The sequence below is a fragment of the Terrapene carolina genome, unplaced genomic scaffold (genome assembly GCF_002925995.2).
Source record: "Terrapene carolina triunguis isolate 2854851 unplaced genomic scaffold, T_m_triunguis-2.0 Scaffold84, whole genome shotgun sequence".
Lineage (NCBI taxonomy): Eukaryota > Metazoa > Chordata > Testudines > Emydidae > Terrapene > Terrapene triunguis.
In genome coordinates, this window is record NW_020664435.1 from 33,121,532 (window position 1) to 33,140,099 (window position 18,568).

General features: G+C 41.4%; 2 protein-coding genes across 2 annotated transcripts in view; both read right to left on the reverse strand.

Annotated features, from left to right (window-relative positions):
- Positions 1 to 4,181: 4,181 nt before the first annotated feature.
- On the reverse strand, positions 4,182 to 12,814 carry CLDN12 (claudin 12). The gene is made up of 3 exons (XM_024202067.1): positions 12,727 to 12,814; positions 10,314 to 10,381; positions 4,182 to 5,695 (listed from the first exon to the last, which is right to left on the reverse strand). Exon 3 carries the CDS (start codon positions 5,671 to 5,673, stop codon positions 4,936 to 4,938), a length of 738 nt encoding a protein of 245 aa, XP_024057835.1. The 5' UTR covers positions 5,674 to 5,695; positions 10,314 to 10,381; positions 12,727 to 12,814; the 3' UTR covers positions 4,182 to 4,935.
- Positions 12,815 to 16,574: 3,760 nt separating this feature from the next.
- The window catches only part of GTPBP10 (GTP binding protein 10), a 19,663-nt gene continuing 17,669 nt past the window's right edge, over positions 16,575 to 18,568 (reverse strand). Inside the window, exon 9 of the mRNA XM_029910972.1 lies at positions 16,575 to 17,286. Coding sequence (XP_029766832.1) covers positions 17,084 to 17,286 — 203 coding nt within the window. The 3' untranslated portion in view covers positions 16,575 to 17,083. The remainder of the gene's footprint in view (positions 17,287 to 18,568) is intronic.

Consider the following 18,568-nt stretch of genomic DNA (forward strand, 5'->3'; position numbering starts at 1 on the left):
GACATAACTGGAATATGTTTTGTGCTGCCTGTGCCAGGTAACATATCTCCGTAAAGGTTATGGTCTACTATATCTATTCATCCTATTTGTACATATATATATCATTTTCTACTTGAGGTTAAGAATATGGGCTGTATGCTTGCTTGGTTTCTAAGTAAGCTTTGGGAGGCATTTGGTCAGCTTCTTTAGGAAGGAATTCGCCAGGTTAAGTACCTGATCAGGAAACACTTGGGGAACAATGCATCTTGGAATGCTCCAATCCACATAAGAAGTCTTCCTGGAGACATGCAAGATACCATGTGGACAATGGCTTCAGCCTGTAAAGACTGAGTCATGCAGGGGAATGTGACTTGCCCAGGTGACTCCAGAACTCCATCTTGGAGCTTGACTTTGCATAGGAGGGAGGAGGGGGGTCTCCACCCACAAGAGAGAGTCTATTTAAACCTGGGGGAGGCCCCTCTATGAGGTCTTCAGCTGGCTAAAGAAGGAGCCTCTCCACCCCCCCAGGATACTTGAAGGAAACTGAAACAAAAGACAGTAACTACAGGGGTTGTGAGAGATTGCTGGACCCAGGCTAAAGGGAGATTAGCCTGTAAAAGGGAGCATTCTGGAACTGGTGAGGAACTTATCTGTATTTAGTTTGATTAGACATAGATTTGCGCATTTTATTTTACTTTACTTGGTGACTTACTTTGTTCTGTCTGTTACTACTTGGAACCACTTAAATCCTACTGTCTGTATTTAATAAAATCACTTTTTATTTAGTAATTTACTCAGAGTATGTATTAATACCTGGGGGAGCAAACAACTGTGCATATCTCTCTATCTGTGTTATAGAGGGCGAACAATTTATGAGTTTGCCCTGCATAAGCTTTATGCAGGGTAAAACGGATTTATCTGGGTTTAAACCCCATTGGGAGTTGGGCATCTGAGTGCTAAAGACAAGCACACTCCTGTGAGCTGTTTTCAGGTAAACTTGCAGCTTTGGGACAAGTGATTCAGACCCTGGGTCTGTGTTGGAGCCAGACTGGAGTGTCTCGCTCAGCACCACAGGGTGCTGGAGTCCTGAGCTGGCAGGGAAAACAGAAGCAGGGGTAGTCTTGGCACATCAGGTGGCAGCTCCCAAGGGGGTTTCTGTGATCCAACCCGTCACACCAACGCTTGCTATCTCCTGCTCAATTTGCAGCACCAGCCATTAATTCCAGTTTCCCAGTCACCACAATGGGCCCCCGGCCACAAGCGAGATGCCACAGGCTCAACAATTGGCCCTGCTCGCACTGGAAGCTGTGAAAAATCAGAGATAGCTGCTAGAAGATGGGGAGCTACCACCAGAAAGAGAAGATCAGGTAGAGCTGGTGACTGCCCCCCACAAGCTCCAGGCAGGACGGAAAGGTGAGGAATTAATCTGATGACTGGGCCTTTTTTCTTAAACTGATCCCTGTGTATTACACATCTGAATCAATCAGAACAAGCAACCCCAGAAAGCACCATGATTGTGTACGGTCACATTTATCTCCAGTAAAGCTGTGGCAAAAAGTCGTGCTACTGAGACCATTCCAATGAGGAAATCTTCCTAGTATCCCAAGTCAGTTGTCTCCCACATATTATTTCTTTTAGTCTAATTTTCTGTTTAAAATCATGGGGAAATATTAATAAATATCAAACTTTTAGATGGTGACAAAGCCAACAATAGGCAGAAGGAATTAATAAAAGGTTAAAAGTGGCAGAATTTTTTTTGGACAGAATTACAAAATTAGTGGATCTGAGGAATGCATTAGATGTAATACATTTGGAGTCGATGAAAGAAGTTCAAAGATTTTCTGACAAAGTCAATGACCAATGGAAGATCATGTAAATAGGTTTTGTATTTTAACGTGTATAGTGCAATTTTAATTTTTTCTATATAAAAAAAATCTAAAAATAAACCACATCTGTATGTAAACACATTTTATTAAAAATACATATTTTCTGTTTTACATGAAAAGAACCCCCACCATAATTAAACATTACTGAAAGTCAAACTGGAATTCTACTTGGAAAAATACAAGATTTTCATAAACAAAGAGAGATACAGCACAGCACTCAAAATCATTTTCACTTGGGACATATTTTGCAACTCACATTAACACTCTTTTGTAGATAACCGTGCAGTGCATTTATGAACTATACACGATGCAACATAATATCTTTAACAGAGATGGCCTGAATTGAAACCCAGAAACTTTGGGATCCACAAGCATCACAGCTCAGGCCCATCTCAGAGTTTTAGAAAGGTACAATTTTCAGAGCAAGGTTTCATCAGCTTAACAGCAATTTATGCTAATAAGGCCTTTAGTGCAGAAAATCAGTCAAAATGCAAAACAGCTGCCAAAAAAACAGAAAATCCACCAATTTAAAAAGATATCTATATGGAACACATCATCAGATGCATTTGCTTTCAATTGAAAATCCTCTTTACAGAATAAGAGCCCAGAGTCTTATAAGGTGCTGATCATGTAGAGAAGCTGAGCACCCTCAATTCCTTGTCAAGTCAATGGGAGTTGCAGGCACTGAGCATCGCTCTAGAGTGCTCGGCACCTTGCAGGTTCAGTCTCTAGAGGCAGAAGGGACACTGGCCATGGCTCAGGAATGTTTAATGGCAAACTCAAATCATTCAGAATAAGGTATGGGGATGCGCCTCCAGTCAGTGTTTCCTTTGCTATAGTGACCCAGACTAAGCAGGTAGCAGCATGCATAGCAGAAACAAATATTACAATTATCTGTAGCAGGACAATGAAAATGACCTTAAAGCATAGTTCCACTCTGAAAAATAACTGTATAGGAATGGCCCCATAGAGTTCATGTGTATTATGACGCCATATACAATGTTCTCTGGTTGAAAGTAAGACCATATCTTTTCTAACTCCCTGCTCTGCAAACTTAGTCTGGGGTCTAAATAAGGTCGAGGCATTCCTTTTCAACACACTAACAACAGAAATAAAGATCCTGGGAGGGCATCAGTTGCCCTGTGGAATATTTATTACTAGTGCTAATACATGGAGAAGGAAAGATCCCAGCTTGACTCTCAGATCCCAGCTTATGTTTACAGGGCAAGGAATTAGAAACAATTTTTTTTTCATTTTTAAATTGCGAACGGAGCAAATTTGCTATGGAGTTAATGAGACACAAATACACAAACTCCACAGTGCCACTAACACAAAGTCACTTTTCAGACTGGAACCACATTTCAAACATGAAAAGATTTGAACATATCAGAAACACAGTGAGTCAGAAATGTCTGTACTGAGAATATTACACTTCAGTGTAAGGCCAGGATTTTCAGATGTGACTAGTAATTTTCAGTACTCAACCTGAGAAACCTTGATTTTTCAGCGGGTGTGTGCCAGCACTTTATGAAAAATCAGGGTCCTTTAATGTGTCTCAAATTAGGGGTTTATAATCACTTAAACTTTGAAAAATCTTAGCTTATATGTCTACTTACGAAGCTTACAGATGACTAGGGGATGGAAACTTCTCTTCAAAGGGAGCCTAGAAATCAACTTGGGTCAAAAAAACAACAACAATTGAATAGGGGAGAGATATTGAAGCCAAGGGTTGGAAAGGTGAAATCCTTATCTATAAATAAATAAGATATAGCCTGAAAAGCCTGACAACCACCGTTTAAAAAAAAAAAAAAAAAAAAAAACAATCCCATTAATATCACCTTTGAAAATACATAAGCTTGTTTTCATTAATATATACATAAGACATCCAGAATGATGAATCTTTCCCCCTGTGGTTACAATCTGCTTCCCAGAGGGGCATGTTGATAGCCTGTTTATAATACAGCAAATAGTGTTCAATATTCTGTAAAATTGTTCAAGGTTTATGCAATACATTTGAAATCTGGAGGACATTCTGCTCCAGAACAGAATAATGCTAAAGCAGTTTTCATTTTAGGCTTGTACTACTCGATGACGACGCCCCTTAAAATACAATATTCAAGTTTTAAACCAAAATGTTTGAATCACAAGTGGTATTTTTAAATAAATCATAAAATGGAAAAATCTGATGAGATTCATAATTTATCAAAATCCACTGAATGGAATGAAAATGCACTGAAGAAGAGCAGGGAAAAAATCCCAACCTCTGAGATTTAGCCTAGGCCATTGCAATAGGACTGAGAACTATTAGTTGAACTGTTTTTTTTTTTTTAAATCTCTGATTTTTACTTTGAGATTAAAGGGTAATTTGACACTAATGCTGCATTTGAAGTTCATAAGCAGATGGGTTTTGGTTTATGCACAGTGGAAAACAAAGAACATTGTAACAAGACTTAATTAGTTTGTCAAATACTGTTTTCAGAGATCACATCCCAAAATACATGCAAGGCTTTGTAGCCCATTTCCTACTCATCCTCCTGCTCCAACTGGCAGATCATATTCTTCAGAGTGTGCCATCCTGCAATGGGAACTGCACCCCACAAAAAGCCCCATTGTCTTTAATAGGGCAATGCACAGTGGAATGGGTCTACCTATATGATTCTTATTGCAGGATCGGGACCTAGGAATAGCTCATCAAATCAGTAAAGAAGTTCAAAACACCTTTGGTCTGAATAAGCAGGAGGAGGAGTGGATGTGCCAGAAGGTCTCTGTAAAAATTATTTTTGATCAATGGCATGTCAGTACAGCATTAGCAGCAGTCAATATTTTCTAGGAGTAAATTCAAAGAAGAGATCGGTCAGAAATACATTAAAAAGTAACAGACTTAAAAATATTATGGACCCAATTCTCTATGGTCTTCAACCTTGTACAGTCTGATTTGGGAATATATTACATCCACTTTGCACAGGTGTAAATGATTAAACATGAGGCAAAGCAGCAGAGAATCAGGCCTTCAATTTCCAAGGTTTGAGCCAGAATAAACATTTGGCTTTTGAAACACGTTTTGTTTTCTTTAAGAAGCATGTGTTACAACAGGAATGTCAATTTCAATGGCAGAGAGCCGAGATCGTGCAGAATAGGGCTGGGAGGCATAGCTATGCATGCTCGAGGCATGGGAATAGAGAGGCTGCCAGAATGGGGACGGTAAGGTTTTGCATGCACAGTACCACAGAAATAACAGAACTGAAGTGAAAAACAGGCCTCCTGCACTGGCAATGGTAATATACACTGAAATATCAAAGGTAAAAACTGGCTCATATTTTTTGTTCAGGTAGTTGTTATAAAAAATTACCCAGATTGATGGTGTGAGACAAATGGCACATGCAAGTAGAAACAGCAGACCAGCCACAAGGTGGCAGCCTGGACTATTTACAAGACATTTAGCAAGTTTGATGTTTGGTACATTTGACACAAAGGCCGTGTTACACATGCCGATCAAACACAGCAGCAGAGCGGAGACAGCAGTTAGCATACTACAGGGGAGCGCAAATTGGAGAACCCGTAAATCCAGCTGATCGACTGCTGTGTACCACTCTGTGTCATATATCACACAGTCTCTGCTTCCATCAAAGCGCGCACACTTAATCCAGAGTCCAGTGTAAACTGTCAGATTCTTTTCATTTTTGTTGAATGTGTGCAGCCTCATCAGTCTCCAGTTAGGAAGTAAAACTGCAGCAAAAAGTCCTGCTACCGAGGCTGTTCCACTGAGGAAGGCCAGTACTGTCGCTGCATGAACATCCCGGCAGCCCATGTTGGCCCACAGAAAACACTCCCTGTGATGAAAAGAGATGGGTTCAGAAGGGAAGAGTCTTAAAAGGAACATTTTAACATAGCAGAAGAGCAAACTTCAGGACCTGCTTCTCCACAGCCATGCACCATGTGGAATCGTTTACACTAGTGTAAAATGAGTGCGAAGTGGGTGTAAAACACTGCCATTTGGATTCGGTAGCTTTTTACACACATTTTGCACAGGCCTAAGCATTGACACAAAGCGCAAGGCAATGGAGATTCAGCCTTTGATAAATTACTGTCAGTAACTGTCAAGCATTAAGAACAAACAATTAACAGCCCCACCGATCAGCCTTCCCTCCCCATCAGTTGTTTCATGGCGTGCAGGAGGCTCTGGGGTGGAGGGGGAGGAGCGAGGGCACGGCAGGCTCAGGGAAGGGGGTGGGAAGGGGTGGAGTGGGGGCAGGGCCTGTGGCAGAACCAGGGGTTGAGCAGTGAGCACCCCCCCAGCATCCTGGAAAGTTGGCACCTGTAGCTCCAGCCCCGGAGTTGGCGCCTATGCAAGGAGCCGCATATTAACTTCTGAAGAGCCACATATGGCTCTGGAGCCACAAGTTGGCCACCCCTGATCCAAACTTACCTTTTTTTAAAAAAGTGAGGTTTTGAACACACACAAGATACAATTACTTGTTACCTTCCTACCACATACTTGAGACAGATACAAACAGATTAACCAGATGCAAAAAAAGTGAGTCTTTTGTCTGTGGTATTTTTGTTTTAAAGTAAAAAAAAAAGCAATTAGACTTGCTTGTTAAAAAGTTATATATGTCAGTTCTCTCTGTACTGAACTCCCAGAAGTCTACACAGCACTGAAACAGCCCAACAGCCCTGCAGCCCGAGCCCCGCACGCCCGAATCAGCTGGCACAGGCCAGCCGCGGGTGTCTAGTTGTTGTGTAGACATACCCTCACTTACCACAAAGGCACCATTTATACACTGCACACCTAGCTGAGGGTAGGCCACACCCTCCTCATCTTACTCAGAGGAGCACTCTGATGGGAGTTAATGGGACTATCCCATGAGTAAAACAGCCCAAAGGTGCCCCTTTCTCTGTACCACAGTTTACTTAACATACGCCTCAATCTAAATGTTTCGAGCTGCATCAGTGCACATAAGAGGCCAAGAAATAACAGATAAATTTACGCCTCTAAATTTGGGAGGTAATTTTAGCTTTACTACGAGATCAAATGTTGTGTCTTGCGGCTTAGACACTAATGGAAAAACAGACAAGCTCGAGAAGGGCATATCTGTCAGGCAGCTCTGATAAGACACAAGTCCCCTGGTGGGACGGCATTCTCAGCGGTGGGGCCACTGGCTATGGAACTCCGTGCCAGAAGAGATCAGAACAAGCTCAAGATTTATCAGAGGTCAACTGCTAACCCACTTTGTCCACAGATCTCTTTGCAATAACAGAAACTATAAAAGCAGTTAAGGGTCTTGGGAAGCAGGGAAAGAAAACATATGAGGACAGAGAGGTCAGGTCACCTCTCAGCATCCTCAGATACCTGAGGATCCAAGGGAAACATACAGGTATCTAGTTTTTCCATAGAATACTGGTAGATGTAATTATGCCAGTGACTCTGTGCCCAGTTCTAGTGAGGGTTAGGACCGCATGGGTAACTCTGTCTGCTGTACCAGATACATGGACAGAGGACATCAGTCTCCAGTCTGTTTTTGGCTGCCTTTAGACCATACTACAAGATCTATTTATATTGGCTGGCCTATTACTGTTTTGTGAGTGCCTTCTCTTTTTTTTTTTTTTTTTGCACACCAGCTATCCCTTTCTACCCAACCGTATCTGATTGGTCCTGCTTTGAGCAGGGGGTTGGACTAGATGACCTCCTGAGTTCCCTTCCAACCCTGATATTCTATGATTCTATGATACTTCCTACACCAGTGGGGCCTTAGATCAGCTTAAGACACCCGTGGCTGGCCTGTGCCAGCTGACTCACACTCGGGCTGCGGGGCTGTTTCACTGCTGTGTAGACTTCTGGGCTCAGTCTGGAGCCTGGGCTCTAGGACCCTGCGAGGTGGGAGTTCAGTTCAGAGAGAATTGACATATTTTGTGGTATGGTTTTCCTGGTGGTTATTGGATTTGTCTTGCTCCAGACTTGCTTTAATATTATATGGTTGTGTATTTGGGCTGGATTTCTTTTAGATTCATTTTAGATCATAGTTTTTACACGGTGTTTACATGTTTTCTGTGTGCATTTTAAATATTTGTATTTGATAAGTGCATATCCAAATCCAAAGGAACTCAGAGACGAGGAACAAAGGGAGAGAGGGTATATCTGGTCCTATTGTGAGCTCATGAAGGAGAAACAGAGACATTGTAGGGTTGATTTGGATAGCTGGGTACATTTTCCTAATTGCAAAAGAGCTGGCATTGTGAGGGAATGGTATAGCCATACAATCCAGCACAGTGCAGTGCTCCTTCTCTCCTCTCCAGATCCATAAACCATCACTTCAGCCAATCCAGTATGTTTAAATGAAGAGAGAGGATTTGCTATGCTGTCAATGCTTGGGATTAGTAGAAATGCAGATGGTAAACAGGATACAAGTGCCAGAACATGAAGCAGATAATTTTGAAATTATGTTTTAACATCATCTTCCTGGTGTGCAAGAATTAGGAATACACAAATGATTCAAGGCTCCTGAGAAATGTTTTGAGAAACAGCTAACAACCTCTTTGAAGGATACGTGCTTCATATGCTACTTTAGTAGAAATTGCAGCTACTTGTGGACATTACAGAGAACACATCTTCTATAGTAAAGAACCTCTTATACATTCATGTTTCTATTCATATGCTAATGATGATGTTAAAGGAAACAGTGGCCCAGTAGTTATTTCCAAATCTGTTGTGGCCATGATGACACAACACACAAACAATAAAGGTTCTGTAAGGACCTATTTTGCCTGTAAACCAGCATTCAGATACTATGGTGATGGATGCTATATGCCATGGGGATGGACTCTAGGAAAAGCCATCAGCTAGACTAGATAGATGCCAAGGGTGACAAATTCTGATGTAGCTACAAAATATCTTTCCTATTGTTATTGCAGCTGGTGGAAAAAGGGAACAGGAGGAGTTTGGCAGCTGAAGGAGGGGCTAGACAGGGAATAGGTTCGGAAACGTGGGATATTATGGCATCAGACATAAGTGACTAACTGGCTGCCCATGTCATCATGGGAATGGTGTAGGGAGAGAAGTACTTGTAAACTCTCTCCCAATTACCCCACGGCCATCCACTGAGATATCCTTCAGGCCTCCCTGCCTAATCTTCATTGTAAAACATTCCCTATACAGGAGTTGATCCAGCTCCCACTGAAATCAATGGAAAACTTCGATTGACTTCAGTGAGAGCTGGGACAGGCTCTTAGAGATTAAACACAGGGAGCAGCTTCACCTGGCCGGGTCCTAGCACTGCCTAGTTTGACACATAGTGGAGTCTGAGGCTCTCCAAATCCCAGAGAACAGAGAGCACCGAGCAGTATCCTCATTGTCCATTACAGCAGAAAAGACAAAGACTGACCGGTCTTTTGGATGAGATGTAAAACTGAGGACCTGACCATTTGTTGTAATTTAGGCTCCCCCACCACATGTGCAAGGTTGTTAGCTAAAATATGCTGACCAATTTTTCAATTTAGGTAACTACACTTTAGCTTCTTGTGATTTCAACTGAATACAGTACTTTCCCTTCCACCTTCCTGTTCTAAGTTCTAGTGTTGCACTGCTAAACATGAGCTTTGGGTTCCATGGAGCTATACAAGTTCTCTTTACTAAGTGGGCACCGAGTGTCAACCATCCTCTCCATCTCTATGAGTGGTCCTTCTTGTACTGTGTGCAGAAGCTGAAACTTGCCATTCTGTTCTTCAGAGTCTGATCCTGCATTCCTCACAACAGTATCTGAGCATCTGTCAGCAATGCAATGTGCAACATGACTAGCATCTGTCACGTGCTACAGTTCTGCAGTTAGGGAGAGGTCTCCAGGATTCTCAATCTGCAACTTCTCACGAACGCTACACAACTTATTCAAAAGCCTTAACACAGAAAAAAAAAATCTAGAATAAAAAAGATTTTATTCTTCACATGTTCAAATATTCAGGCAGGACAAATACTAGTGACAACTCTCCGAGAATTTACTGTCACCGAGTGACCTACCCAAGCTTTCCCCAACTGGATTACTCACAGCCTCTTCTGGCTCTCCAACGATAGGGAAGTGAAATGGGAAGAAATATGGTCTTGTGTTTAGAACAGGCACAGAAATCGAGGGACCTGGGTTCTCATACGTCAATATGCACTTCATTATGCAAATAATGGCAGGGAAAGGAGTGTACATATTGTGTAGAGGTTGAATCTTTTTCCTCTTCATGGAGGGAAGGTCAAACCACTCTGAGATAAGGAAATAGCACTTTTCTTTCTCTGGTTACTAAAGACTTCACTTCTGTCCTCCATTTTGTGGGGTCAGGCAGTTATCTCTAATCACACAGACAGTGGCAATTTGCCCTATGTGGCAAATATTGTTAGGCAGGATGTGGCTTCAATTGCTAATATTGCTCAGAAGTGAACTGCTTGCATAAGGACAGATAATACATACTCACCAAAAGGTGTATTCAAATAAGGAGAAACCCTGGCAACTGTTGGGAGCAGAAAAGATGTGCTCTTGAATCTAGGAAAGAGAACATATGAGGAAAATGTCAATTGCATGTTTTCTTTCATGTAATTCCAGTTGCAGCATTAATACAGAAATTCTGAAATGGCTGCAAGCAGGGAAGAGCCAACCCTTCTCCAACACACAGCTTAGAATGCAAGCCACCTTCCTGGGGTTGCCTTTATTGTTAACTTAAATAAAACAACGGAACATTACATTCAGCCTAAGCTTTCTCCAGTCCTAGAGTTTTTCCCTACAGGACCACCTATGCCTCTGCCCCTCTCTCTCTTTGTGCCAAGGATATTTAATCCCCAGCCTGACGTCAGAGTACCTCAGCAGAAGAGACCTGTGTTGCTGGGGAAGTTCCCAGACTCTATCACAGAGATATTTAGATCCTTGAATCTACATTCCTAGTGATAAATACATTTCAAGTTGTTATCTCAGCTTTTGGTTACCAATTTGACTTTAGCCAGTCGGGGTGAGATCCTCTCACGGACTTTCCTTACCCCCATCCTCAGTGCCTTGCTCCCCCAATTTCTTGGTTCTCAAAAGAGCTCTGCTGATCAGTGCTTAGAACAGGGGTGGCAAACTATGGCCCGCGAGCTGTATTAAGCCTGTGAGCTGGACCAGTGGCTCGGCCCCGCTCCAGCCGGGGCGCTGGGTCGGGGGCCAGACCATGTGGCGCGGCCCTGCTCTGGCGCTCCAGCCGAGGTACAGATTCTTTGTCAGTGGATGAACTACGTCAAACACACAAAAGTCCCTTACTTCAATATAGACTTAGCCTGTGGGCACAAGTGGGTACAATACTATTAACAGTTACAGAACATTCTGCTTTACCCTAAATGGTAGAGACTTCTCTTCCTGGAGTTGAAGATCTTGATTTCTAGCCTCACTAGTCAATATGTAGGCTAGGCAGCACCTGTGGGCAACAATGGGGCACAATTGTTGGACTTGAACAGCTGTGCACCCCACCTGCTTAAGAACTAGTTTTAAATTGTGGGGAAGAGGAACATGAAATGTATTAGCTAGCATGTACGTGTAGTACTGCATCCTAGTAGATGGAACGTCAGACCTGCTAAAGTGTGGGATCAAAGGCATCCTTTATGCCTGACACACAGAAGCTATAAGACTCAATACCACTATATATAACAGAGATTCTCTCTTAGCTCATATTTTAAAGGTATTTTGGAACAGAACATCCTCAGTAGAGCTGATTAAGCAATGGATAAAATTATTCATTGCTTATATTTAGTGAAGAAAGCATTAATTAGTACATTATTTGGTAAGCTCTCAAGGTGGGTGAATGTTTAAAATAAAAATAAAAAAAATGTATTTAATGTATAATAGCATTTTTATCAGATACATTATTCAATGACTATATAACCCACTCTATTCCCAAGTCCTAGCTCCGTATTCATTCACCCAGGAAGTCTGCACGTTCTTAGAGGGTAGAATAAATTATGCCTATGCAGCCACAGATTTGCTAAAAGAGGAAAAGATACAACTACACAGCCCCGACTTTGCAAAAGCCTATAAACAAGTCACATCTAGAGAAGCCTAATATAACACAGATCACAGATTTATAGATAGAGGCCTCAAATTAGTGGGTTTCAGGAATATTCTACACTACAACAACATTTTCAAAAGATTGTGTCAAGTGTAATTATTATGGTAATTGATCCAAAAAGTGCATTGAGTTATGGTTAAAAATACAGCAAGCACACTAATTCACTAACCCAGAGACCTTTCAGTGAATGCTAGAATATATTACCGTGGTAATATTTAACAATCATAGGTATAATCTCATTTACCAAAACAATTTATTCTACAAACTAAAAGTCAACAAGAAACCTAGAATCTTGCAATGTAGCAATACTGAGAGCCCAGGCTAAAGTTGAGCATATTTCAGAGTATACAAACAGCAAATGCAAGTGCCTCTTATGACTAATGAAAAGATGAAGGAACTGTTGTTAAACAGCCTACGACCAACCCCTACAAATGGCAGCACTGCGTGGGTTAGAATGTGAATCAGGACATAATTATCATCAAAACAACTTCAGGCTGATTATTCACCCCTCCCCCCAACACCGCATTTTTATTACATTTGAACATGAACACCCAGTAATAAGGAAAGAACCCAGTTCTCTCAGGAAATCTAGGCAACTAAGCTCCCATTTCGTGCTATAAAGATATAAATAAAAAGGGATCATCATTACAATTCTGCTTCTCTCCCACCTGCAGATATGCAATCATGGTTTTTCATTAGCTATAAACACTGAAATCCACCCGATCCTAAATAGAAAAGGCTAAAAAACATTATGGGTAAATGACTGTAAAGCAACAACATTACTAATCTCACATACCCCCTTCCTACGCACGCAACTCGTTATTTGCAAATACTAAGGAGCGGCTGGTGTTGCTGTTATTCCTTTTTCCTCAGCCTTTCAGGAAGTCGTGGCCTTTCCCAGAAATGCTCAAAGGCTTCTGGGATTGTAGTCCTGCTTCTCCCCTGATGTATAATTTATCCCGGTTTCCAAAACTACAACTCCCAGGATTCCCTCTTGGAACTATTTCCTATCCACCATCCTTCAAAATCTGCTCCTACAGCCTATTCCTGCTATGCTACTGTGGTGTAATGTGATCAAGCCCTGCAGCCAATCACCATCTTTTGCTAATAGGTAAGGACTGTAACAAGAGATAAAATGGAACTACATTTGTATGCAAAAGTTATACAAATAACTGTAAATGCTTCTCAGAGGTCTTTTTCAGCATCACCAACCCCCAACATAAAAAATCATGAGTTAGGTCTCCAAAAATTATGAGATTGGCTTAAAAACCATTAAATGTAAAAAATAATAAATTTGGGTTTTTAAAATTTTCCTTGTGCCCGAGGTCCAAAAGACTAAGTTTTCAAGCATTCCACCACAACCAGGAGGAGGCTAGAAATTTACAAAAAAGAAAAGAAAAGAAAAGCTGAGATTCTCATAATCCCATAACTCCAGAAACTGCTGCTTAAAAAAAAAAAAAACCACAACCATACCCACAATATCACAAAACTCACAGTAAAATCATGGGAATTGTCAGCACTGCTTTTCCCAAGAAGTTTACAGTAGCTTCTCTTCTAGGAATTGTATAATACCTCTCTCTTTTCATCACTAGATTTCAAAGCATTTAACAAAGCAGTAGAGTATCATTATCCTGATTTTATAGCTGGAGAAACGGAGGCATGGCAAGCTGAAGTTACTTGCTCAAGTTCATCCAGCAGGCCGGTGGCTTTTTATGGAATAGGTCCAATAAGGGTTCTGTGGGTCATTTGTAGTCCACCTAAGTTTGCCTGGGGCAGATTCAGCAAGTCTAAAAGATCACTACATGCTGGAGATCTGATGGGAGAAGAAATGCAGGAAGAAGTGAGCAAGGTGGTGCCTTGGTCTTATTTAGCTTGTGTTGTGTAAGCTGAAAATCCCTTTCCCCCTCCATGTTTCAGAGAGTAGTTTATTTTTTCAGGTGAATACAAACACCAAGACTTTCTTATATCTGTATTTAGCATTAGGGAACAAAAGAAAAAACAAGGGAAGGGTAAGCTGTTGGACTGTTTCCAAATTCCTCTGACACATGAGACAAGGATTGCATTAGGGGTGGATTAAGGCGGCTTTGATCCTCTAATATATTGGCCTGCTATGTCTCAGGTCTGTCTACACTTAAAATTCAGGTCAACATAGTTATGTTGCTCAAGGGTGTGAAAAATACATCGAGCAATGTAGCTATGCCAAACTAACTTCCAGTGTAGATGCAACTAGATCAATGGAAGAATGCTTCCATCAACTTGGCTACCATTGCTTGGAGAGAGAGCATTCCTACACTGACAGAAAACCCCTTCAGTCACCATAGGCTGCCTCTACACCACGGGTTATGTCAACCTAGCTACGGCACTGTAGCTCTGCCAGTGTAGCCATACCCTCAGTCTCCCCTCTCCTGAACATGCTATCTCAAGGTCTCTTCCCTTCTTTGGTTTCCCCCTTCTTCATGCTGAAAGGAAAAATGATGGGCTGATCACACTTCCAGGGGAATCCACCACTTCCCGTGCTTCTGGCTGGAGAGGCTGGTAAAAGTCTTGACACCTGAACTGAGAAACGATTTACAGCCTCTGCTTCAACTTCTTATAGCACTTAAACTTTAAATGAATCCAGTTGCCTGTAAAAGTAACATCCAAACTAGCATCGAAACGAAGAGATACCACAACCCCGTAAGATCTTTATTTGAAAACGTCAATTAAAACTCAGAGAAGATAAATGTTTACCCTTCCTTAATGGGTTCAATAAAACAATGGATGTTATGGTGTTAACCTTCACTTACGAGAGACTCCCATAAATGCTGCGGTTAGTTGAATTACATGGGTGGTCAAATATCCAATTTTTAGTCATGCTCCTTGCAGCTCCTTCTTCCCCAGTGATTAAAAGAGCAGTTGGATTTGTGTGTGTTAAAGGTCTCAGTCACATCCCACTGTACATCACAAATAAGGTCTAAATGGTTCACCAGAATATGGCTTTGAGCAGTCATCATTCACCCCCTTGTGTGGGTCCCAGTCAGTCATGTCTGAACAAGCTACAAGGTCTGTTTGTAAAACAATATTCTGCACCCTGCAGTGAAGTAAATACAACAGCAAGTCTGCACTGCAGTGTTCAGCTCCCATTGAAAACATTGATTTAGCCCAATGAGGAAATGCAATTAGTGAAGTATTAAAAGTTCATCAGTATAAAAGAATTGGATAACTGAGTAAATTATGGCTTCCTTCCTAGTAATTGCTTTTAAATTTAGAGAGGATTTTACTAGAATATAAAAATATTAAGTCTGATGAATCCAGTATTAATTTTGCCTTTGGAAACATTATAGTAGATCTTTGAAGTGGATGACATATTGTACAATGGGGTACTAGTTGCTTTTTAGTAACATTTAATGTTCATTATACAAAACCTGGAACATCAACTCCTCCTCAGCCATGCACAGTTCTTTACCAAGATAGGATGCTCACTCTTTGCTTAGATACATGACCTACCCACTTTTAAGTAAAAAGAGGAAGTGTGTATCACAATTAAGACAGGGGATGTGGAATTGGGACTTGTGAGATCTTGGTCATTTTTACTTAATCTTCTACCCCTCTGTAATATGAAGGTAGTTCTAGCCCCATGCCTTCCTCTACTTCTGTGAGCAGAGGACAGCAGAACCCAGCAGGTGAGAGTACAAATGAAGAATGACAGGTCTGTAGTAGGCCCTGCTCTTCCATGCCCCCACATCAGCCTCTCTCCTATGCCTCAATTCAGATTTCCACCAATTCATAAGTGGGGCCCTACCAATTTCAGGGCCATGAAAAACATGTCAGACCGTGAAATCGGATCTCCCCCTTGCTGCTGGGAGCAGCCCAGCCAGGGGGCTCCGAGCTGCAAGCCCTCGCTGGGCTGGGGAGGAACAGGACTTTTCCTTGCCTTGCATGGCAGCTCAAGGGGAAGGAGGGGGTGGGGGGAGAGAAAATCAAACCCACTTCTGGATACCTTTTGGGTTGGGATCCCCAGTTACAATACCTTGAAATTTCAGGCATAAACAGCTGAAAACGTGAAATTGGCCAATTTTAAAACCATCTAGTTGTGAAATTTATCAAAATGGGCCGTGAATTTGCTAGGGCACTATTCATAAGATAACCAAATACAAAGTGATGTTTGAGTGCAGGCCAGATTCTCTGCTCCACTCAACCGCAGCCCGTAAGCACTAGAGAATGCCCACATCCCTTTGGAAGTTTCCCCTGGTGCAAAGAATGCCCAGCTCCTTCAGTAGCACAACAGGCAGTCCCTGGGGGATTTTTACCAGCTGGCAGAGTTTAAAGCAGCACCCAGGTTGCTCTCCACTCTACTAGGGCAGTAGCTAGTATAGAACCAAAGCATAACAAGCTCCCCGTCTCTCCTACACTAAGGGACCAGAGAAAATGTATGCAGTGGGGGGAAAATAGAAGCCTAGAACAAATAAATGATCCACATGCTTATGGTTATATTTCATATATGTTGAGAAGCATTAAAAAAAAGATATTAGATCCATTTAGCACTTGATGTTCTGTGAGTACTTTTATTTGGCCAATCTCTACTTCCAAAACAGATGGTCAAAGTGACTAAAAATAGGAAACTATTTGGGCAGTTTGTTGATGGCCACGTAGGTGTAGTGATTATCCTAGCACTTGTCTTTAAAGATAAAAGGGTTTCAGAGAAAACTAAAGCTCTTCTACAATGTACCATGTTCTTCATGACAATGCACTATTTTACATGCTCAGTCTATTATCAAGCAAAATCCCATTTTCAAGCACTCTCCTTTAAGGCTTTGGTGTGTGTAGGTAAGAAATAAAGAATACCTATAAGCTTAAGAACAAAAAAAAATCCCACTTGTATAAAAGACTATGTATTTGTTTTAGAAAATTCACTGTACATCTGCATATTATTCATTTCACATTCTTAGACAGTTTTCTTAAACTGCCCCTTTCTTACAATGTGTGTCAGATAAGATTCCAGATTTGCTTTCAAAACAAGAAGGTTCAATTGATAGTGGCATAGAGTCAGAACTATGAAGTCGAGTTCAATCTCATGAGGACTGTATTCTTGACAAAAGACAAATTTAGAATCAACTCAGATGTTCCTAAAGATGGATCCAATATCCAAGAACGGATTCCCTCCTTTAATTATGTTATACTTCTGAAGTCTGTAAAATACGAAGTTTCTCTTTCTGATATTCTTCATTCTCCTTCTCTGCTTCTTCAGCTAGTGATTTTCTTATACAGGTTTTTAGTTCCTCTATTCCTTCTCCAGTATGTGCAGATACAGGGATAATATCCTTAAAATCTATGATGCTCTGTGGAATCAGCTCTTTCTCCACTAAATGTAAAGAGTCTGAAACAGAGCATATTTATAGTTATTACACAGTATTTCTTTAGACCATAAAGCATCCATAAAACTTTACCAAATTGGGACTTCATCTATCTTCTAAAATTCAACAGAATACCCTTTTATGGCATCTGACGAAGTGGGTATTCACCCACGAAAGCTTATGCTCCAATACATCTGTTAGTCTTAAAGGTGCCACAGGACTCTGTTGCTTTTTACAGATCCAGACTAACACGGCTACCCCTCTGATACTTGACACCCTTTTATATTGTGATTGGAATAATTCAAAACAAATTTTGAAAAATTCCAAATTTAAAGAGAGACAGTTTTAGAACAGAAATACTTGCAATAGCAGTTTTATTTTTGCATTATAGTGCACTTTCACTCCTAGGTTGAGATTATAGCCTGCACCTCTCAGAGGCAACCACAGAACTCTCAGCCCAGAGGTGGTAGGTGTGTGAACCCCTTCTTGAATTCTGATCTGCTCCAGGATGCCAGAACAACCCCTCTAACTCAGATAGGTACAGGTACGTGTGTGATCTAAGATACAACAGCCTATCTAAGGTTGCCCAAAATCTCTGCAGCACTGCGGCTCTGCTCCTGACAATGACCCCCATGCCACAGGGCTTGGAAAGAGGTCCTCAGAAGACAACCTTATTGTCTTCCGCTGTGCCTGTGCTGGAAGAATTCTCCCCTACCCGGAACCAGGGTTTTAAGGCATTTTCCAGACTGTTCCTCCAGCCTTATACCCTGCCTAAAGGGACTAGGCACAGATGAAGATCTTAGCTTCAGTCTTGCTGTCCTGGGATTTTTGCCTACTCTAACAAAACCAGCAGACACTATTATTCACTACCAGGATACGGCTCCTAAATGTAGGAACAGACTAGTTTTAAGCTTCACTTTTCAGTAATTGATTAACTAGATGACCTAATAAGCTTCATTCAATTTCCAACATCTCCTTGCCAACCCAGAATTATCACAACTGTGTATTTACTAGTACTTTTGCCCAATTCTATGTATGCCCCAACTAACAGGGCTAAAACTCTTATAGTAGGGTTTATAGTACTGAGAGAGCAGCTGACTGGACAAAGTTATGATTGCGTCCTGAACAGATTTAGGGTGATATCCTGGCCTCACTGAAGTCAATGGGAGTTTCGCCATTGACGTCAGTGGACCCAGGATGTTGCCCTGAAGAATACATTTCTTTCCTTATGTGATACTGAGCCAGAAAAGGTTACGCAGTGTGTGTGTGTGTGTGTGTGTGTGTGTGTGTGTGTGTGTGTGTGTG

Excerpts from the sequence above, each read along its gene's own strand:
- CLDN12 (XM_024202067.1), bottom strand. The coding sequence starts at position 5,673 with ATGGGCTGCCGGGATGTTCATGCAGCGACAGTACTGGCCTTCCTCAGT.